Source organism: Chenopodium quinoa, unplaced genomic scaffold (genome assembly GCF_001683475.1).
Source record: "Chenopodium quinoa cultivar QQ74 unplaced genomic scaffold, ASM168347v1, whole genome shotgun sequence".
Taxonomy (NCBI): Eukaryota; Viridiplantae; Streptophyta; class Magnoliopsida; order Caryophyllales; family Amaranthaceae; genus Chenopodium; species Chenopodium quinoa.
In genome coordinates this window covers 6,943,379-6,966,982 of record NW_018744239.1, presented here as the reverse complement: position 1 = coordinate 6,966,982, position 23,604 = coordinate 6,943,379, and the positions used below count along the sequence as shown (strand labels likewise).

Genomic DNA, 23,604 nt, shown 5'->3' with positions numbered 1-23,604 from the left:
TTTGATAGGATTACCAACTTTTGTGAAATTAATCTAAAAATTGTAATTATACAAAATTAAATTTATGCATTGAAATTTTTTCATCGTCCATAATCGCCCAAACAATAGTATTTTTGGAAAATTGAATCATTATTTTGTTGTCGTTGACAATGCGTGCGATATTGCTTTTTATTTGTAACGACTGAAAAGTATCTAATGGAGTAAACTTTTCCTTCAATCAATTTTGAACAAAATTGTAGAACAAAGTTGACTTTAATTGAGCCATAAACGTAATCACCCTGTAATTAAAAATAAAAAATTAAGTTAATTTTATGACTTAATTAAGATACCTAAATCACAAAAAAATTGTTTTAATCATAAAATTAATTGATAAAAACTAAAAGGTTCATTAAAAGGTTTAATAAATGTAAACGATTTATAAAGATATAACACCTCCTCATCCAATAGGATCATTAGGCGAGAAACTCGTACTTTGATATTCCAAAGATTTTTGCTCAAATATAATTCTCTGATTAAATTAGATCTGCATGTAAAAACAAAATTCAGTAAAAAAAACATAAACATATAATCATTAAGTATCCCAAATAAACACAATTTAAACAATAATCCCAAATATACATTTAAATATGGGTTTTAAAAATTAGGCTAAGAATTACCCAGTCATTGATGACCTAATAAAACTGACACAAAACTAATGACACAAAATTTGCTTGGTTTGGTTTTGTATTGATACGAAATTTTGTTGGTGTCATATGATGCGTCAATTTATAATGGTAAAAATCACAAATTTTAATTTAATTTTAATTAAGGATAATTTTTATTTATTATCATAAACACTATCAAAATTTATCTTATGATAGTAGGTATATAAATCTTATATCTAAAGATGATTATTTTATAAGATAATTTTTAGTTTTTTAAATAAATTAAATCCTAATAAAAATGGCTACTTTATTTATATATATATATATATTAGATTAGATTAAATTATTAAATAATAAATATTAGTTGGGATTATTAGAAGTACATTCCAAAATACAAATAAAAATGATTTTCAATTCCATTTCTCATAGTAGTGTGAATTGTGGAACTGCCGATAACTCAACGGAAAACCGATTCTATTAGTGGGGGCAACACAACTCAACACAACACCCATTTACTTTTTTCAATCTCAAGTTTCATCAAAAGCAAAAATCTCATATAAATTGTAATAAAGGACCAATTTTGGTTGCAGAATCTTCATTTCTCTTGAATTGGGTGTTTGTTTTTGTTTTGAAGAAGAGAGAAAGTTGATGGATGATACAATGGTGCAGCGAGTTTTTGAAGAAGGAGGCAGAGATTATATTCAGCAACCTTCTACTTCTTCCTTTTCTTCGATTCTTCAATCTCTTCCTCTTCATGTGGTACGACTCTTTTCTTCGATTATTTAAAAATCATATTTTTATGTAGTTTGATCATTTTTGTTTATTTCAATGTTCATCAATCTTTTCAGGATGGGTTTAATTGTTTTATTTCTGTTTTGAGCATTAAATATAGAATTTTGGGTTTTAATTTGTGGGGTTTTTTTTTTAATTTAATAATTAATATGTGGGATTATGGTTATTAACTATTTAGGATGAAATGAATAGTTTCTCATCGATTGTATACTGTGGAATTGTTTATTTAAGAATTTTAGAATCCTGGGTATTATAATTTTGATTTAATGAATATATATATTTTTTATTTATTAATAAATGAATTTTGTTTGTTTTAGTCATATTCGAACTCTTCGAACCTGTTGGTTAGATTTAATTTTCAACTTGGATGGTTATTGTGGCTATAACTGTTTTACCTTGTTAATTCTATGATCATGCACTCTGTTAGTTTAACTTATTGGTTGTTGGTCTTGGATTGATGGCAGTCTTTTGACCATGGATGTTATTTGCTAATAAAATCAATTCAAGAACTCCGCGAAAAGAGACAAGGTTTTGTGACTGTAGGAATTGGCGGTCCTAATGGCTCGGGCAAAACTAGGTGTGTTCATCTTCATCTCTATGTTAATTGACATCGTTTGTTAATCTCCAAACTGTCCCCTTTTTTATTTATTTATTTATTTTTTTTTTTTTTTTGCTGTGGGGTGGGGTTAAGTTGAATTTAGAACTTTTGATTGAGAATTTGAGATATGCTCATCACTATGTCTTGTGTACTCTCATTAGTTGTGACTATGCAATCATTTCATGGAAATTAAATCTTTGATTGATTAAGCCTTTGGTTTTAAGTTTTAGGGGCGGATGTTTACTAAGATATTTCATTAACTAAAAATCTGTTTTTATGATTTTTGCTAACTTGATAGTGTTATATAATGCGTGCTGGTTTATGAAGCTTGGCAGAAAAGGTGACATCTGTGATTGGATGTACTGTTATATTGATGGAGAACTATCGGAAGGGAGCTGAAGAATCAAATGATTTGGATTCTATAGACTTTGAAGCATTAGTTAGTAATATGGAGGTTTGTTTTAAGCTTATTATTATTATTATTTTCTGGGAAGGAAGCTTGATTATGCACATTTTTTTGACTTAGAATTTCTCAGTTAATCATGAAGTGTCAAAACCTCTTCGGAAGGACCTTGTATGTAACAGGATGATAATGTTGTTCGTGTAGTATGGTTTGGCTTTGGTACAAATCTGAGCTGTCATAAATGTCCATTCTTGTTGAAGTTTGATAACCTTCTCCGCTAATTTTCTTACAAGTAAGGTTACTTTGCGAGGGAATTCACTACTTTAGGGTTTTTAACACCCTGAATTAACTGTATTGAGGAAATTGGAGATTGGAGCTAGTTCTAAGGTCATTAAGTCCTTTTTGGTAAAGAGCGTTTTGGTGAGCTTGAAGCTCAATATTTCTGTAGGGTTTTTGTAATAAGCAGATGATTGATTGACCCCTTAGGTCCTCAAAGACTACATTAGTTAGTGTTTTTTTTTTTTTTTTTTTTTTTAATTTTTTTTTTATTATTAATGAGATGGAAGAAATGAAGCTGTAGTATGTCCTTTGTAAGGTCTGTTGACTTGATACTTCCACAACGTTGGTATTTTTAGTAGGCAGAAGTTTTTTTATTTAGAGTACTTGTTAGTGTGGGTCATTGGTATCTGCATAGGATAAAGAATTAAAGTTATCGATGCATTGTAAATTAGTTTTGTGAATGATTTTCTCTTTAGTTTATCCATTTGACATTAGCTTTTCCTCTTAGCCGAAAAGCCTTTTTATCTAGTTGTAATTATTTGGGGCTCTTGATTGCCTATTCTCCCAGCTTAATATCCATTCACTATGCTTTGCTTGATACGGACATTTCATTTGTTGAAGTAGCTTATATTGAAGCTAATCATGTAAATTTGTATATTGAAGCCCACTTCTCTTTTTGGAATAGGACTTGATGAAAGGTAAAGATACTGCAGTACCAGTATTTGATTTCCAAGAAAAGCGACGTATTGGGTCAACAATCATAAGGGGGACTTCATCTGGAGTGGTGGGTTTTATTTGCCTACTTCTATTTTTTTTTTCTCGACCCACTTACATTAGGCTCTTGTTTCTAGGGGAGTTGGTTTGTGATTTAAAAAAGTAGATAAAGTGAAAGAGATTGATGGTAAGCTGGTAAAAGGTGTTTGTCAAATATAGAATAAAGAAAAAGTGGGTAGAAGTCATAGAACAAAAGGAAAACCTCAAAACAAAAAGTTGGTAGAACCAAAAAAAATTTAGAAAAGAGGCATTATTTATTTTACAATGGAAATTGTTAAAATATTTTGCCCAACATTTTATGTTACATGTTTCCAGGTAATTGTTGATGGTACATATGCCTTGCATGCAAAATTGCGGTCATTGCTGGACATTCGGGTTGCAGTGGTAATTAGTCTTCCTTTCACCTGTTCTATGTTATTTTTTTCCTTTTAGAAATTTTAGTTTATCAAGACCTTAAGGTTCTTTTATATATTTTTTGTAAAATTTTTCTATTGTTGTAATTGTTGTTGGTGAGAATCTGAGATTGCATCTTTTACAGCTTATCTTCTCTGTTTCATTTTTTGTTTTAAGAGTTTTGTGTAAAATTACATGCCTGGCCTTTGTACTTTATTTTTGAAGCAGGTTGGTGGTGTTCATTTTAGTCTTCTGTCTAAGGTTCGATATGATATTGGAGATTCTTGCTCCTTGGATAATCTCATTGACAGCATATTTCCATTGTTCAGAAAGCACATTGAGCCAGACCTTCATCATGCACAGGTTCCCTATGAATTACTTATTAATTTGGCTTTTCCCTGTTATGTAAGTGTTGCCACATATATTCTTATATAATCTCTGTTGTACGAGATGCTTTATGCAGATCAGAATTAACAACAGCTTTGTTTCATCTTTTAGAGAGGCGATCTACAAGTTGAAATGTAAAAGCAAGGTTTGTTTATTTGGTGGCCATCTGGGTTATCTTGTGCTATTTTGCTGAATACTATATATCGTTAATATTATATGACTGAAGTTGTCAAAATGAGCTTCTTGTACTGTTTAAAGATGATTAAATAGCCAAGGGTGGACCTATATAGATGATACAGATGATACCATTATTTTGTGACATCAGATTAACCCCACATATATCATGTTCATAGTATATTATGTTACTTAAAGAGGAAACCTATGAGATAAATAAAAGCTTCCAGGCAAATGAATCTTTTATTTATGACAAGCTCTACATGGGTGGAGAATTTATTGAAGGAAGACTTGTATTTTGTCTTTGTTTCATGGTCCGTGTGTTTTGATCATTGTCTGTGTGATTTGACGTCGGATTCCTGCAGTAGTGACAAGGGCACGAGTCGGATGTGAAAAGGTCTTGTGAGAACCAACCAACGGAAGCAAACATTGAGTTAGAAGCGCTCTTGCCTATTGGCAACACGAGTGAAGTCAACAATAGGGACGTGAGACGGATGAGCTAACTGAGGCTGGCACAAGCAGGGTCCGACGACACCTTTTATCTATTTGGGACTTGTAGGATTTTATCTGTTTGAATGAATTTTAAAACATGTGATAACAAATATAAATCATACAACAACGCACAAGTAATAAAGCACGAGACAACAATGGGTAGGAAGCTTGGATTCAATTTATTACTTGTCCCCTAAAGTGATTCTTTTTGGAATTACAATGTCCTACCGCCGCTGGATTGACAGAAACATAATAATGGAATTTAATGCTTAAAAAACTTAAGGAAGAGTCAGAGAAAGCATTAAAGACATTCAAATGGAGTTGCTAGGATTTTAAACTGTTGGGAGGGAAAGAATGTCATTTCACTTCAGAAGAAGATAAATTTTCCTCGTACCATGTTTTTCATGTTGGGGAAATTCTCCAAAATGGCAAAGTAGCTTTGGGATAGCTAACTTTTTCTACTCAAAGTGTTTATGAGGGAATGTTTATTGCAACCAAGTGTAGGAGTATATGTGGGTGACTTTTTGTATTTTGACTATGAATTTTATGGAATGGGGTGGACTCAGCATACAAAGGAATTGGAATGAAAGAGAAGCCTATGAACTCATTTGAGAGGATTAGGAAATAGAGTGTGTTGTGTAATTTACAGTGCTTATGATGGAGGAAATCCATTTTTAAACAAATCAAACCATCAAGATAGCTCTTTAATTTAAGGTTCTTGATTGAGGCAGCATGAATTGGCTATGGGCTTACTAATTGTAAAGAATAAGAATTATATTTGTCATAGAAAAATAAAGAGTTTAATGTTATGAGATGATTTTAAGCAAATATTGTGACATTGTTGACTTTAAGCCCTTCTATTTTTTTTTTTTTTTTTTTTTTTTTTTTTTTTTTTTTTTTATATTTAATATGTAGTGAAGGATCAGTCAAATAGAGTGGTTTTGGTTGATGTATGGACCAGTCAATGCTTAAAACATGCAACTTTATGAGGTACTCTATGCTGATAATTCAATCTCTTTGTTAATTGAGGCAGGGGAAGGCATCACATTTGAGCTGGATTTTGGAGAGATATCTTGGTGAATAAGTGCTTTATGGGGTAATCTATGCTGATAATGCTGACTTCTTGTTAACTGAGTACTTCATGCAAGTTTAGGAACAAAGAGTATGATAACAAATTGATGCAGAGACTTAATCACTATGAGCAAAGAAAGAATGATTCTGTTGGTTAGTCCTGCATGGTAGTGTAGAGATATACGTGAGACTTTACACATTGTGAAAAATGTCCAGTTAGGGAAACGGAGTAGCACCTTATCTGGAGAGATACACTCTTGTAGGTGACAAACACCAGCCTTGCTCCATGGTACTTTGGGTTTGTACTGCCAATTAGAATGTAAATATCTGAGGTATTGAGAGGGTCAGAGAGAAAATAAGTATGCTTTTGAAGCCTTACTAGGTAATGTCCAACAATTTAAGAGGAAATAGTAGGTGAGAGACATTGAAATGCTACAAAATAGAGGGAGTATGTTGAAAGAGGAAGTGCAAGACCATAGAAGAAATACAGGTTATGGATTTGACTTGTCCACAATCATGAATGTTTTTCTGGTACCACACTGTCACAATATATGATTATAACTAAGGACTCAAGGGGTGTGGGAACGACAGATGTTTGATCCTTTTGTGCCTTTTAGTATTCTAATGTTCTCGTAAGACTTGTACCGATGTTTTTTGTCGCTAAGTTCTGCGTGCTTGTTGTAATATGTTGGAAGAACAATAAACTTTTGCCTGGTATTTGTGGGGGAATATATACTGGGTTTGTTTCATAGGTTTTGGTCATGAAGTGGAGGATAGGTTTTTTGGTGGACTGGGTAGCATGTTATCTTTCTGAAGGCAGGTTGTTTTTGTGGAAGAATGATAACACTTAAGGCCAGAATTTGTGAGCACCTGGAAAGGACTATTTCTATGGCTTCTTATTCAAAGTTCAACCTACTTGCAGGCTGTTTTGAAGGGAGCTTTTTTCATAAACTTGGCTTTTAAGTTATAATTTTCACGTTCAGGATAGTATTGCCTTTTCATATCATGTAATATGTTGAAGACAGCTAATTCGTCCACATGTTGATACCTGTTTCTGCTTTGGTTATTTTAATTTCCCATAGGAAGATGTGTCTGGTATAGATATTTTGCTTTTGTTATGAAGATGAGCCCATTCTTGACTTGCATTTTAGACCATCCTAACCTCATGCTATCTTTGGAAGTAACTGACAGAACTTATAAACAGTGTAGATATGATGATGTTCAGTAGCATTTGTGCGCTGATTTATACATGATAATGTGTGTGTGTGTGTGTAAATGTTTATATATTTCACATATTTTTTTATTTATTTAATTATTTTTGATATTAGTGCCCCTTTTACAGTTACCAAATGGACATTCTGATTACACGCTGAGTGGGCAGGAGGCGCAAACAGATAAGTAAGTGCTGAGGTAGCTGCTTTTTAGTTTTTGTGCTATTTATAATATGTATAATTTCAGTAGGTTTGAAACATCCCAAAGTTTTCTATATCACCTAGGGAGTGTTAACTAAGCTCTTGTTTCTAAGGTTCATTCAGATTGACCCTTTTCAGTTTATAACATGTCTATTTGTGATGGCCATTATTTATGCCATAATAATGTGACATTTTCAAATGTATATTGAGCAATAAATGATCATGTTTAGAAACTTGTTTAGTTTGGCGACAAGACTAGAAATCAATTCAGTGCTATATCATTTTCTGGGATTGGTACATGGCTAATTTTTGTGCGGAACTGCATCTATTGTTTAAACCAATATTTTAAAACAAAGTGCCTCGGATTGCAGTCCTCCCTCCCCATGCTTTATGATTTGGAGTGATCAATTATATTTATGGGCCTTTTCAGTACTAGACTGTGTTGGACTGCACCTAGTAATGCAGTGGCTTTCTATGTTGATACTTTTTAATTAGAGGGGGATTATTATTGATAAGCCTGACATGAGAAACTCTCTTTGGTCTCTGTTTTTATGTCTAAAATTACTGTATGAAAGAGAAAAGATGATAATGAAAATAGAGAAGGATTCTAGTTCATTTCCTTTTCATACTTTGACCTTGTCTTATTCTTCGTCCTTCCCTCTTTTATCGCTACTCCCAGTCTTTCATCCTCCCTTGTCTTTTACTTGCTTTGACCTTGTATTCTTCTTCGTCCTTTCTCCTTTATCTCTCTTCCTAGTCTTCCATTCTCCCTTGCCTTTTACTTTCTCACCTTCTCAATTTCATTTGTTCTATCCTGTCCTTTCGGTTTCTCATTTTCTTGCTCTAATGTTTCTTCTTATCCTTGTCACTTCCTTCGAATCTGCATTGCCAATTTTTACATATTTTGTCTCTGATGGCTTAAGAGGATTTTCTGTTTTTTAATGCCTACTTTTATAATTCTTTGAGCATATCAATGGTTGATTGTACTCTTTATCATCTTTAAGACTTTAACTGAGTAGACCATTTTTACTTTCATTTCCCTTGCTTTGCTTCTATAGACTTATGTCTTCTCAAATGACAGATACTTGTTATGTGTTTTAAATTTATTTTGTTACAATTGTATCTTTTTTTACAATAGGTTATTCGTTTGATCAGAAGTGGTTTCTTTTGATATGTGTTTTAAATGTCTTGTTTTGGAATAGCCTTCTAAAGAGGTATACCTTGTACATAACTCTAGGTCCATATGTTGTTTGTTTCCATTCTGAATTGTACGTAGTTTAATACTAGATTCTAGCGACTGTGCCTCACAACCTTAAGGTACCTTGAAATGTAAAGTTAAGATGAAAATCCATTAGGAAACGTGACAATGCTGAAGGTCAATTTAAGGTTCCTTGCGGTTTTGTTGTTTAAATCATGTCTTAGAAATACGAGTCACTGTATACATATACCTTGATTTGCTTTAGTCAATCTGTGACTGTTTTGTTTTCTTTTAGTTTTATTGAGATGTACCTTCGGCCCCCTTCAGCAAGTGAAGAAGCTCGGATTAATGATTGGATCAAAGTGCGTCAATCTGGAATCCGTTATTACCTTTCACTTGGTGATCAGAGAATTGTTGATAAACATTTTATCATCCGGCCTAAGGCAGAATTTGAGGTAAGTTATGAGTCTATTACTGATGAACTTATCAAGCATAGCATTAGAACTTCATGAGCAATTTGAGACTAATTTAAATGCCTACTAGCACATGTGATCTATGTGAATTGTGCTGTTAATATTAAAGGTTAACAACTTCTGTCATCATAGGTGATATCCCTACAAATATTATGTTTTGAGGGCCTGCCTTTCTCATGTTTCCTTATGATTTCATGCGAATACCGTTTACTTCAGGTGTAAATTGTATTCATGTTTTCAACTTTTAGCTTGATATTTGAAAAAAATTAGTTGTCAATTTGGTTGAACTCAAGGCGATATTAAGATTATGAAAAATTGCCATATATGAGACCAACTAACATATATCAAAGTGGAGTTTCTTTGTAATCCTGTGAGCGTTAATTTTGATGGTTTGACAAGAATTGTAACTTGGAGTTTCTTTGTAATCCTGTTACCACTTATTATGTAAAATACCCCCATTTGAACTACCTCAAGTATCTGATTGCCTGTTCTTACCTTTCAGCAATTGGTCCTATGTGACTATTGTTCATAGAAATTAAATCATAAAGAATCATGCTTAGTTCTGACTGTAATCCCCTTTATCATGTGAAAGCAGGTCGGGAAGATGACACTTGGTGGTTTGCTTCAACTAGGATATAATGTTGTCGTCAGCTATAAAAGGGCATCATTGACTTTCAACTTTGGAGAGGTTTCACTGGCTTTTGAAACTATTGACTCCCTTGGTGAAACATTCATGGTGGTGAGGGGTAGTAATCGAAAGGTAAGCCCTGGCTTCCCATTTCAACCAATATCTATATTCGTTATCATCTTTGTTTGTTTGTTGATCTTTATCTGGCCTATAGATGCCAACCTTGGATATGCTTGATGGTTCCTAGCCAAACCTAATTTTTCCCTTGATATTTGTCAACATATTATCAGGAGCTGTTTATAAGAAGATGCCTTTTGCTAAAATTATCAGAAGTTTGCTCATCTCTTTTATCAATTAAGCATTTTAAATGCTATTAATTGTGATCAAGTGTTTGCATAATTATCGATTTTTAAATTTGTGATAAAGCATGTTCCCTATGATGCTCAGATTCAGGTATGAGGATCCAAGTGTTGGATCTTCCAATATCAAAATTAAAGACTTGGGAACACGTTTTAGAAGAATCCCAAGTGTGGATTTGGACTTGGCTTTAGTTTTTTTTTTTTTTTTTTTTTTTTTTTTTTTTTTTTTTTTTTTGGGATATAAGATAATTTTTTGTAGTAACTTTTAAATAATTATCAATTTTTCTTTATTTATGTATTTTGAAAAAATGGCTTAAAATTAATGTTGTTGAATGTTAAGCTCTTTTGATGGGATTGATTTGGAGAATTATAAAGGCCAACTATTTTTGTTTAATAAACATGTTCTTGAAAAAGAGACCATTTATTCAAGAAGTCAAAAAAGCAATGAAAGCTTAACTGAATTACTGCTGTAGGTTACAACTAGATGGGATGATGAGGTAAACTGTGAAAAGATAACTAAATTTAAACACATTGGGAAAAGAAGGTAAGTTGCTTTCCTCTTCTCCTGTAATTGAACTTTATTTGAAATCTTCCATGGGCTTTCTATCCAATAAAAAAAAAAAACCCTAAAACATATAAACATACACTTCAACCGATGTGAAGAGTGTTTTACTCCATGTGATTTGGACCCATATCCCATGTCCGCACCCTGGTGAGGTTGTGTGACATGGGTGTGGCAGGCCAAACAGCCAAGTCCTATTATTGCACATTGATTTTCTCGTGGACATGACTTGTGAAACTGTACCTTTTTTTTTTTTTTTTTTTTTTTTTTTTTTTTTTTTTCCTCTTCATTTTCAAGGATGTGAAACTATACCTATTATGCACTTATTTAACCATTGTTTATACCCCAAGTTCTACTATTTTTATGCACACATTAATATACTTGGTTAGTTGGTTATTTTTATGCATATGTGGCATGACATTTGTTTGTGCCTCAGCAGCATTGTTGCCCAGATAAAAGGGCCAGGAGATTACCTAACTGATTTTGCTTGATTTCCTTTTTCTAGACTGTTGGAGCTGAAGCATTGAGACTGGGTGTTTGCGGACCTTGGATAATTAAATCATATTTAGAGCTAATCCTTGAGCAAAATGGTTAGCATCACGTTGTTTAAATTTTCAAAAGGAATTAATTTCTGTGCAAGGTCCATACATGTGTTTTATTTTAAAATTTAACTTACAGGAGTACCACGCCTTAATACACCACCACCCCTAACTAGTACCTCAACGACACCTAATCTGGAAAGAGCAATGTCTACACCACGGCCTATTCGTGTTACTCCTAATTTTGTTAGTCAGCTTGAAGATCTGTCTCAACCATGGACTCGATCACCTACCAAATCCAAGATGGAACCTGTCTTAGCAACATGGCATTTTATCTCAGCAGCATCAAGTGCTGATGCTTCTGTTTTAGGTTTGTAAACCTCTACCTGGAAATAGATTTTTTAACAAGCGGTTTTTTCATTTTTTGTTTTACATTGGTTATACTAGGTCAATTATTTGTCTGTCTGTAGCTCTCTCATGAAACAACTGCAGATCCCTCTTCTTGCAGGGACAGTATGCAGCTTGCTCCAATGCCTGATTCATATGACTTTGATCGAGGGTTGCTACTTGCTGTTCAAGCTATACAGGTTAGAACCAAGGGAAAGTTTTTTCTGCTCTTATTCATTTAGTTTTATAACCTATTTTGACTCAAATAAGTAATGGTTTTACCTTCGCTGTGTGATTTCAGGCTCTGTTAGAGAATAAAGGACTTCCAATCATAGTTGGGATAGGTTTGATCTCTATTTCTTTATTTTACCCTGTCCCCTATAATCTTCCCTTATCTGCCTTTATTCATGCTCTAATATCATCCCAAAAAAATATGGCTGCTCCATTTTTTTTGATGAGAAAATAATTGTTTTATCAAATCTTAGAAATCTAAACAAAGAAACTTTAGCATTTTTACAGATTATCCCAATTCCTCTGTATCTCTCCTAGAAAATATTGGGGAAAGCCCCAGCTACATTAGCCCATAATGAAGCCAACATTTGCTTTCACATTATATTTTGTGGGATGGTAATTAACTCAACCATTTCTTTCCATCTACATGCACCACAAGATTGCCAGCACTGCATCTTGCCATAGCAACTTCTTGATTTCCCTGTCATAGCCCATAAATTGAATCTGTATCCACTCTTGAATGTTTGAAGAGTACACCCAAGTTTCCTGGTTATGCACCACTAAGAGACTTCTCCTCTTAACAATTTGAGTGTGGCTAAGACTGCAAATTGTCTTTGTAATGTTGCCCAATACTAAGCAGTGTTTGAATTCCGAGGTCAATCATGCTCCAACAACTTAACATAAAGCAGAGTTTGATCTTTTAGGATAGTGTATAAGCTTACAGAAGGCACTGCCTTTTTTGAGGGTTTCGGGCATGCATGAATGCATGTGTATTAGGGGAGAGGGACTGATGACGAAGTTGAAGCATGATTTTGCTTTGTTTAATCAGCAGACTAAGGGTTTTGAGCAGCAGTGCAAGGGGTCTCGGTGAGGCATGTGGAGAGAGCAACCTTGACACTGACAAGGCTTTTGATGTACACATTTGTGAGGCTGTCAGCTGGTGCTCTGATGGCTTCAATTATGAGATTCTTTTTTTTTTTTTTTCAACTCTATTTTGTTAATAAGTTTCCTCTTATTCTGTTTGCCCTGCTTTTTCTGCTGTAGGCGGTCCAAGTGGCTCTGGCAAAACAAGTCTGGCTCACAAAATGGCAAACATAATAGGCTGTGAGGTTGTTTCCCTTGAGAGCTACTACAAGTTTGAGCATGTAAAGGACTACAAGTATGATGACTTCAGCTCACTTGATCATTCTTTGCTGTCAAAGGTGAGAATATGTAACTTCTTTGTAAGAAAATTGTTTTTGATGGTGGCTCATCTATACTATTTACCTTGCTATTTTGTCATTAACTACCATCTGTCTTTTATGGACTAAGGAGTTTGGAGCTTTTTAAAAAATTTATATGGGGAAGATACTAAGGAATTGGGCAATTTTGTTATTGTGTTCTCTGTTTCTTTGTGAGGAAACCTTGTCCACTTATTGTTTCTTTAATGCAGTTTGATGTTTTTTTTTCATAGATAGTATATTGTTCCTTGTTTTCTTACATCTTTGTTATTGTTGTAGAACATTGATGACATACGGAAGAGTAGGAGAACAAAAATACCCATATTTGATCTGGAGAGTGGTTTTCGGAGTGGCTCTAGGGACCTAGAAGTTTCTGAAGACTGTGGAGTGGTAAGGTGCACTCTTTTTATTTTTGTTTTTTTATTTTTATTTTTATTAAGCTGATTAAACAGAAAAAGCTTCAAATTGGAAACTGATCTTCAAGTTCTTTGTATATATTTCAAATGACGATGGACTATTATTGTGAATTTTATTTTTGAGTTAAGGACATTAGAGGCTTGACTAGGATATTTAATTGTTTTGGTTATATTTTATGGATTTCAGAAATTATGTGCTTCAAACCTGGTAACCCTTATTCTACTACACCCTCCCAACTGGGAATATCTTCCATGGTGGAGATATTGCTGGTTTGGACAGATTTTACTTGCAAAAATGATTGGTTACTCTCCTGCAAGTGTGGCTTACTTTTAGTTATTTTCTTAGTAGTTATGCTGTAATGAACGCGATTTGGATTTTTTCTCCTCCCTTTTTTTTTCTATAATTATTATAGTTTTTAAATGAGCAGTTAAAGAGGGTTATCACAACATACTTGTCTACTTGATTAGTACTTAGGTATTTAGTGGGGGTTAAAATTAAAGTCTGGTGCTTAAGGTGTTATATTAGTGTGAGATTAGTAGTTACTAGTTAGATGTAAAGGTAGTTATCAGGTAATTGTTCTTTTGATGATGTAAAATAATTTTGTATATTTTCCAAATCTGATGCTAGAGAAGTTGGTGATGGAAATTGGAATGGACTTAAACAAACTATTGGAAGAGTGTGGTGCTGTATAGTTAACATTTCTATGTGATTAATCTTAAAGGAGAAGAGGATTCCATGTGGTTTGAGGTTGGTTAGGAGAAGATTTATATTGTGGGATGGAATTGTGTTTTTAGGTATAAGGGTAATGATGGTCTGTAACTCTGTATTTTGGATAATTTGGGGGCTAAAACATATCTTCAATTGGGAAGTGGTTGTGGCAATCTCCGCTCTAGTTTTGTTCCCTTTGACTTACAGGTCTTTAGGGTCTTAGGGGCCGTTTGGTTCGCAGTAATAATCAAAGGGAATGAGATTCCATGGGAATCATTCCCTTTGTTGTTTTTTTTTTCCATTTCAATCATTCCCTTTCCCCTTTGATTACCCAAAAACCTTCTACTCCCACTCCCCACCCCCCAGCCTTTCCCATTCCCTTTCCCCAACCACCACCATACTCACATCAGCCACCCTCACCCACTTCTCGCCGAAACTTCGCCGCCCCTCACCGGAATGTCGTCGCCATCCCCCGCCCCTCACTGGAACCTCGCCACCCCTCCTCTCACCGGATAATCATTCCCTCACCCACGCATAACCCTCCCCTCCACTTAGATCCGTCGTCCGCTTCCGTCTCAGCTTTCCTCCTCTCTTCTCGCCGACTCCAGGTGACGTCGTTTTTCGGCTACAGCGATGTACATGGTCGGAGGAAACCCTAGTTCGCACTCGAACTCTGCTTCATCTCGTGAATCTCTCTCCTCTAGCCTAGACTTCGTCGGAGTCGGAGAAATGGTGGTGACCGGTCACCGTTTAATCCGGTAATCGTTTTGCGGGCCCCATCGGAATCAGATGCCGCTGTTGCTGGTGGTGGAGGGAGTTACGAGCTTTACTATGATGATGGTGGAGGATCTGGGCTAAGGGAGGTTTTTTGGGGGAGGGATGAGCTGCGCAGGGGGGGTGGGGGAGGGTTGGCGTAGGGCGGCGAATGGTGGGGGAGGTGCGGTGAGTGGTTTGGTGGATGGATGGTTGATGGAAAAGGTGGAAAGTTAATGAATTAGGTGGTGGTGTGGTGGTGGGACTGGTGGGATTTGTTTCCCTTTGTTATTAAAACAAACAACATAGCAAATTTCAAGGGTTTCATTCCATTCTCCTCCATACCCTTTCCCCATTCCATTCCGATTTCACTTTGCGAACCAAACGGCCCCTTAAGCTCTTCATTCTACTTTTCCTTGGTGAAGTACATGGTAGATAATAAAGATTAAAGAGCACATTGTTATTATTGAAAAAAAATTTGGTAGCAGTCTTTTAGTATCCTTTTTTTCCTCTATCTATTGATTGTCCTTTGCACGTGATACTCATATTTCTTTCTTTTGGTTGAGGGAAGGTGCCATTTTTCGTGTAATCTTCTTTTATTTTACTGAATTTTTGTGATCCTTTGATTATGCTTTGTTAGGCTCCCACGAAAGGAATGTGTGGATGACTGATTCCTAGGGCCCTTAGGGTCTTTTTCCTGTATTATCTTTTACAAACACTTTAAAAATCAACAAATACTCAATTTTTTCTTGTTACTGCTTCTATTTTTAAGGTTAAGATTCCAAAGCAATTAAAAGCATTTGTCTAGGTTGCTAGCTTTGGAAAGTCAGTATGTAGTACTTCTTCCATCCCTTAAAGATTGTCCCTATATCAACAATTCTCTTTAGTAAGAGTTGTATTGAGTGAGTAGGTAGTATTTTCTTGTAGCATGTGAGGTAAAAATAAAGTAGAGAATATAACTGTGGGACCATATCAACAAATAAAGGAACTAGGGAAAACTCAAAGGGGCAAACCAAAAGGAAATTTGGGCAATCTTTAAGCACCAGAGGGGGTAATATGCAATTATGCAGGCTGACATGTTTACTTTGTATTTTGTTAGTGAGGATACAAGGTATCATTTGTCTTTGCTTTTACGCACAGTGATGTTTCATTTGGGAAAGTTTATTTGATTTGATTGTGATCTGGGGTCATTTACGGGTTTAATATATGAGGTTTGAAAGGTGTAAGTGGCATGAGTTTAGTTGCAGGCTGCTTTTTTGGCCATTTTATGGGTGTTTTGTTTTGGGGTGGATGGTAGGTTTTTTCTGTGTTCAGGAGTTGGGATTCCTCTTTGGTTACTCTCTGGTAATGCGTGGTGTATTATGCTTTCCTTCCATAGTTACATGTCCATATATGATATTTTGCGAGGTTGAAGTACTTGTTTTTTCTTTTGCTTTGATTTGTGGTGGACTTATGGCCCTCCCTGCTTTGTATTGTTCTTTTGCTTTTAAGTGAATGTTCTTTTTCTCATGTAGCAAATATTACTTGTTGCAGTCATCTGAATATTAACTTGCTATGATTGCTCATTGCCTCATTGTTTTATAATCTAGCTGTTTGTTTATTTATTTATTTATTTTTGTAGTTTTAGTGGTATATCTGGATCTTTTACCTGAAATTGCCTTGTGTGCTCAAAGAAAATCTTTTTTGTGTTGCTTTTGTACTTACTATATCCAATATTTGCAGGTTATCTTTGAAGGGGTTTATGCTCTGCATCCCGATATTAGAAGGTCACTGGACTTGTGGATTGCTGTTGTAAGAATTACTCTCCACATTCTTTTGAATGTTGCTTATTTGTTGGGCACAATGCTCAATGTATATAATGAGATTTGATAAATTACAGGTGGGAGGTGTCCATTCACACCTAATTTCTAGAGTTCAAAGGGACAAGAGCAGAGTTGGTTATGTTATGTCTCAAAATGAAGTAATGATGGCAGTGTTCCCCATGTTCCAGCAGCATATTGAACCTCATCTTGTTCATGCACATGTTGGTATTCTTTTATTAGCTTCTTGAAAAATGATATAGTAGTATGCCCAAGTGATGCCTTGAATTGTCAAATTTGTTGGTATATGAAATTTTCACCTGTACTAGAGTGGAATCGAATTTGCAAGCTGTAATAAGTCTAAATTGTGATAGTTTTCAACATTAACTAAAAGTAACATTAAGATTATCTCTTCTTTCTAAATAGTAGGATCAGTAGCTGTGATAATCTCATTTTCTTGTAGCATCTCAGTGTAAAATTTAAATTAGTGACCGGAACTTTTCATATATCGAAATAAGTAAACATATGTATGAAGTCAAATATTCTGTTTATTTATTTAGTCATATATCAATTAATACTGAGCTATGTAGCTCGTAAACAACTTGGAGTTTCAGAAATGGGAGTGTTTCAAATTAGGAAATTCTCCCAGCCATTATTACGTAAAGGTTGGGGTTTAAGTAACAGGGAATCCTCATCTTAGAATTTTCTGTGTTATGTAGATAATGAGGATCATTGTGGAATTGAGTAGAGCAAAATGATTAACAAACAACAATTTTTTATTTAAATATGAATTGCGGCACTAAACATTTATAATGATTAACAGACTACTATTTTTTATTCAAATATGAATTGAGGCACTAAAAATTTATAATGATTAACAGACAACAAATTTTACAAATTTCTTTTGTCCATAATTTTATTTTTTTTATTTTTTTTTAATTTTTTATATTGATATGAGTGTGAGCAAGCCCAAATGACCCAAAGCCTGTCTTGGGAGCCATTTGTTAGGCTCAGCCCAAATTTTGCAGAGCTTAAAACCTTCAGTTAGTACTACTTGACTACTTGTGCATTTGAAAATAGAGAAACAATATTATGAAGTGATGAACATTGTACTCCATTTTATTGTTGAATAATGGCCAAAATTGGTTTCAATTTAAGCTGTAGATCTTTGTACAGAGTTAAAATATCCCCAAAAATCTTTTTGTTTGTCATTTATAAGTTTCAAGTTGGTGCAAAGAATATACATTTTATAAATATTAAAAAAATAAAATAAAGAGGTGAGGAGAATGGAATATATGAAATGAGAACAAAAGTCAGATTCACTTAATCAGAAATTTGCTGATATCAAAATTAGAATATGTTGCTATGACAAATTCATCGCATAACAAATTTGTTGATAAAAACAGAAGATATGATAACACTTGCCTCATTTCTATATGCAGCTCAAAATTCGAAACGACTTTGATCCTGTTTTATCCCCTGAAAGCTCATTATTTGTCTTGAAAAGTAACAAGCAAGTACGTACATCTGATGCTCCCTTCCTAGAATTGATCTATATACAATATATATTTTTTTTTCTTAACAAACTATCTCAATTTTTATATAACAGGTTGCTTATCAAGATATATTGAAGATTCTTGACTCTATTAAGGTCTGCAGCTCAGTACAGAACTTTACTGACATATATTTTAGGCTTCCTGGAATACCTTCTAATGGCCACTTAACGGAAAGTGATTGTATACGAGTCAGAATGTGTGAGGGAAGATTTGCATTGCTGATACGAGAGGTTGATATCTAGTTCTCCATCTATCAACATTTAATTAGTAATTAATGTAGTTCCTCTTTGCGGCTGGTAATTTTCCTTCTTTATCTGTTTACGATGTTTCAGCCAATACGAGAAGGGAACTTTATCATCCAACCCAAAGTTGATTTTGATATCAGTAGTAGCACAGTGGTTGGGCTGCTTAATCTTGGGTAAGCTGTTCCATAGTTCTGTAATAACACGTCCAGTAATTTTGGTTTTTATTAATTTACTTGGTTTGACCTTCATTTACTCCATGAAAAATCTGGCTTGATGTAACTTGTCAACTAGTGTATCATAATTACCTGTTGATAGATTGATATGGCCTATAATCACCTATGATAGATTTGAGAATTTAATTGCCTGATAAGCTGGCTTAACCTAATATTGTTGCAGCAAAGATCAACTAGTTACTGGTTTTCCACTGCTTGCAGCCTATCTTACTTTGAGATCTCTAAAGGTTGATTTTGACAGTAAGCAGATGGAGACATTGCATAAAGCTTTGTTCTGTTTGGCAAAGTTTGGAATGTCTTAGATCATAGTTGTGGGGAACAGGGAAGTAGTTTTGGGGGGAGATTAGAGGTTAGTGGAGTTGCTAGTTTGAATTATTGCACAAACTCTTTCGTATTACTTGTATTATTTCTGACATTAGAATATAGTTTCTGTTTGTTTGGATCCTGCCTTTGAAAAGGTGGCTGGAGGGTGTGGTTTAGATAAATTGCTTAGACTCCTAATTTACGAAAAAGAGTTGTCTAGCACTCTAGCCCAATAATAGGTTTGTAGCTAGCAAAAATGGTTTTCAGTTGGTAATTCCGCAATCTTAATTTATGGTAGTTCTTAATTCCACAAGCCAAAATGTCTTCAGATATGCCCCTGAAAGATTGTATTCTTAATGAGGAATCTTGTTTCATTTCAGTGCCTTGGTTTTTATCCCTTATTCTGGCTGTGTTTTTTTTTTTTTGTTTTTTTTTTTTTTTTTTTGGCTATGGATTGTAGCATTGTGCTGATTATGATTGTAGAATGTTGTACAAACCATTGGTTGTTCATTTAGTTTTCTAAGCTAGGGATATTGTAATTAAATTATTAAGAATCTGCTGTCAGGTATCAAGCTTTAGCATACATTGAAGCTTCAGCGTACATATACCAAGATGGAAAGGTTAGACAGTACCTGAGCTCATTAAAGTTTTTTATGAATTTGGAATTTGAGCTTGTTGCTAGAATGAATATATTGAACTTTCTAACAGATCCATAGGTTCCTGTCATACTGCTATGTATGAACAAATAAGAAGTTGGGATAATTTTCTATGGCTTGATATAACTTGTAGTTAGATGAAATATTCTTACAACTCTTTCGCCCCTTTCTGCCCATTATAAGAGCTGCTTAAAACATGCAGTGGAGCTCAGCATCGAAAGTTGTATAAGTATATAGTCATAAAATGCTGTTTCAAAGAGTGATGAAGTAACAGGGACTGGGTGGGGAGAGAGTTTATTTGCATAAAATGCAAGGATCTTGCTGTGTGTTTTGTGCTTGAATAAGCACATTGTTTTATAAAGAATATCTTGTGATTTGGTTAAAAGATATCTATAGTCAAATCTTATGAGTTTAATGTAATCTTATTCCTCCGTAGATTCATGTATTCTAGAACTAGATGCTACTTTAATGGTATCTGACACACTTAGTTCTATAGAAATTATAAAACTGTAGTTCCATCATCATCTCTGCTGATCATAGCGAGATTGAAGAGTTGGTAACTGGTGGGTTGAAGTGAGCTGTTGAAAAAGTGTTGGGTGAGGGAGTCAACAATAAGTAGCTACAGCAGTTGGGAGGGAGGGGATTTGTAGAGATGGTAGCAAGGGGAAGGGAGGGTGTGGGTTTTTAATTTATTCTTTTGCTTGGAACTGATATTTCAAAACTGAAACTGTGACAGTCTTTACCATAGGAACGGTGCAAATGTGAGGGTTACATGAGAAGATGGCTTCAAGTACCAAATTACATGAATAATTTCCATTTATTTATTTAAATCATTCATTCATGTTTTAAAATTCAAATGAAACCGTTATTATATGATTTCAAGTCATTTTTAATTCTTTTGTATGAATTATAAAATACTACTCCCTCCATTTCGGATTAATTGCAATACTAGGCCTAGTGCATGGTTTAAGAAAACATATAAGGAGGGGACCAAAGTGGGGATTTTATAATGAAAAGTATAGTTGTTGGGGTATATATAATTTTTAGTGGGAGAGAGAAAGAATAAAAAAAAAAGTAGTAAAAGTGGGTTTAGTTGAAGAGAGAAAATAATAAAATAGTAGTGGACCCATACCAAAGATAGAAGTGTTGCGGTTAATCAGAAATGGATAAAAAAGAAAAGTGTTGAGGTAAATCAGAAACAGAGGGAGTAATGTTAATATGGTATTGAAAAACGCTTGAAACATTGTTTTTATTAATAAAAATGCGTTTGAATAAAGAAATTTAATTGAATCAAAAACTAATAATGATATGGAAAAATAATTTTAATGAAGGCCACTAGATATGCCTGGCTCATGGGTCTTTGGGTCTTTTTTGTTGTTGCCCCTTTTGCCAGGCATTGCCGTGGGGCCCTGTGGCGAAATTGTGCTGGGTTATGCCAGGCTGCCAGCCTACTTGCTGGCATGACCCACTTCTATCTTTTAGTATGTGTTCTTGCCTTTAAATTTCCAAGATAACTATGTGTATACAAGATGGTTCCAAGCTGTTTTATTATCCTTAAATTTTCTGTTTTCGGTTATAGAAAATTTCACTTTGGATATCTTCTTTCAGATTCTTGTTGAAGTTGATAATCTGCAAGATGTGCCAAGTCCCTATATCCAAATTAAAGGAGTTGACAAGGAAGCTGTAGTGGCTGCAGGCTCAATGCTAGGGCTTGATGGTTCATACACCACTAAGGTTCGGACTTTGTACCTGTGGTTAACTCCTCCATGGTTTTCTAGTTGCAATTTTTGTAGCTTTATAAATAGAATATCTTTGTGGCCTGTTATAAAAGCTAATGTGTTATTGTTTCAGAGCTATCTGCAAATAATATTAGAGAGCTTACCAGCCCTGGCAATAGACTCCAGTGGAGTCCACACTCAGCAAGCTGCAAGATTGCAGGAGCTTGTGGAAATCATTCAGTCTCAGGTATTCGTTTTTCGACTGTTTATCAATCTGCTTTATGTGATGAGTCTTGTTAAATGAAGAACAAATGGGATTGGCATATTTCTCTGATTGAAAGTAGCTCTTTCTACTGGCTTGGCTATGTCTGATTACGTGGTGGGTTAGTAATTAGATTAATGGATTAAAATAAATGTATTGTCATGTTTCTATGTCTCTGTACCTACAGATTTGGGGTGTGTGGTAGTTATTAGAAGCAACCTGGTGCTTGTAGATGCCAATATGCTGTAGGGTCAATTCATCATTGGAAAGCTGATTAGTGTGATATGATACTAGAATGCATTCCTGTGGACAATATTTACCGTGCTGACTGTCTAATAGTTTGGTGAACCTGATCTTATGATGACGAGATGAGTGCAATAACAGGATATTAAGTGCTCTAAATAGATGTACTTCTTTGTTGGGAAAGGTCATATTGCTCTAAACCCACATAATAAAGGATACAATTTTAATAACTTTATGAAGCTGAGAACAATTGTTGGAAAAGTCAAATCTTAATATGGTCATCCTAGAAAAGTCAGCTACAAACCATTATTTTCCAATGAAATACCACAGAATTTTCCATACATCTTAAAAGTGTATAATGCTCGTCTGGTTTATGTCAAAATCCACGGGAAATAAAAATTTCTAGGGAGGTGGAGTTATTTGGTTTGCAAAATCCAAAGAAGTTGCACTTCTGAAAAAGATCAACTTTCTACAAACAAAATGTAGGAAGTTACTTACTTGAGTCCCCTTGGGTAAGTGAAACTTCCTGTCTGAAGTATAACTTCTTGACATGCTCAACCAAACAACAATTAGCATTCCTAGGATTTGAAACTGCGTGGGAAATAAATTTTCCTAGGCAAGACTTCATATTACTTTTCATTTTCAACCACACAAGCACTAAGCTATGTGGTTATTTTCACTTGATAGGGGGAGTAGTTTGTATTTTTATGTATTCGTGGAAAATAAGTTTTGGAGTGTGGGGTGTGGTTATGTGGTTATTTTCACTTGATAGGGGGAGTAGTTTGTATTTTTATGTATTCTTGGAAAATAACTTTTGGTTATTTAGTGATTGCTGGCTTTCCTAATTCATAGTCCAAGGAATGCCCTAGTCTCAATGTTGAATGTTAACATTTTACCACCTAGCTTTGGCTTTGACAAATGCTCTAAACTTATTGAAGGGAAGTAGCTCGGCTTCAGAATCCTCTCCAGGCAGAGAAGGGGCAGCAATTGAAAATGCAATTGAAGACCTGCAGTGCAGAATCAAGAGGCTTGAACGGTGGCAAACAATCAATACTGTATGTTTTTTTCTCCCACTATTTCTCATTCGAATTGTTTTTTTATTGTTTATATCAAACCAATATTTTATGCTATCTTTGGCAGGTACTATGGACTTTCTTGGTGTCAGCCCTCATAGGTTATTCACTTTATCAAAGACGCCGTCGGTAGGTGGTAATATTATTATATAAGATAATTGTTTAGACTTCAGTGAAAAGTTTCCAAGGAATTTCCATCTGTCGTTATACCAAAGACAGGATGCGAGTTCCTTTCTTGTATACAAATCTCAGAAAAGGTATATAAAATAGATATTGATGGTGATGAAACAGATGCTCCTTCATCTTATATCTATTCATTTCCCTTCATTTTATCTCCAGCAGATAGGGTTTGCACAAGGTATTATGTGTTCTGTTGCCCACATTTATAGCTCGGATAAGTTTCGTTCATTAGTAAATGTGAGGGAAAGGAAAGCAGAATCAATTGGATGTTACTTCAAAGCTTTTGAGAACTTGAAATCGTTTTACCATAATTTTCAGATATATCGATTGTGAATAATTACAGAAAGATCACCCCAGATAGGCTTGGCATGCTATTAGATACAGATCAACGTGTATCTCATTTCTTCTGTTACCTATTCTGTGTTTCTGGTATATTTTTTAG

At 34.6% G+C, this 23,604-nt stretch overlaps 1 protein-coding gene across 2 annotated transcripts; it reads left to right on the top strand.

Annotated features, from left to right (window-relative positions):
• The first annotated feature begins 1,068 nt into the window (after nt 1-1,068).
• On the top strand, nt 1,069-23,562 carry LOC110694413. 2 transcript variants are annotated; one of them, XM_021871585.1, is made up of 26 exons: nt 1,069-1,403; nt 1,901-2,013; nt 2,362-2,488; nt 3,402-3,500; nt 3,806-3,874; nt 4,112-4,246; nt 4,347-4,415; nt 7,350-7,405; nt 8,913-9,072; nt 9,686-9,850; nt 11,145-11,229; nt 11,318-11,548; nt 11,671-11,765; nt 11,867-11,909; nt 12,841-12,998; nt 13,296-13,406; nt 16,617-16,685; nt 16,774-16,917; nt 18,136-18,210; nt 18,303-18,479; nt 18,582-18,667; nt 19,596-19,650; nt 21,295-21,420; nt 21,538-21,651; nt 22,848-22,964; nt 23,050-23,562. In XM_021871585.1, exons 1-26 carry the CDS (start codon nt 1,293-1,295, stop codon nt 23,113-23,115), a joined length of 2,856 nt encoding a protein of 951 aa, XP_021727277.1. In that variant the 5' UTR covers nt 1,069-1,292; the 3' UTR covers nt 23,116-23,562. The 2 variants fall into 2 exon arrangements, with proteins under 2 accessions (XP_021727277.1, XP_021727278.1); XM_021871586.1 differs by having other exon boundaries at nt 1,070-1,403; nt 2,370-2,488.
• The last annotated feature ends 42 nt before the right edge of the window (nt 23,563-23,604 follow it).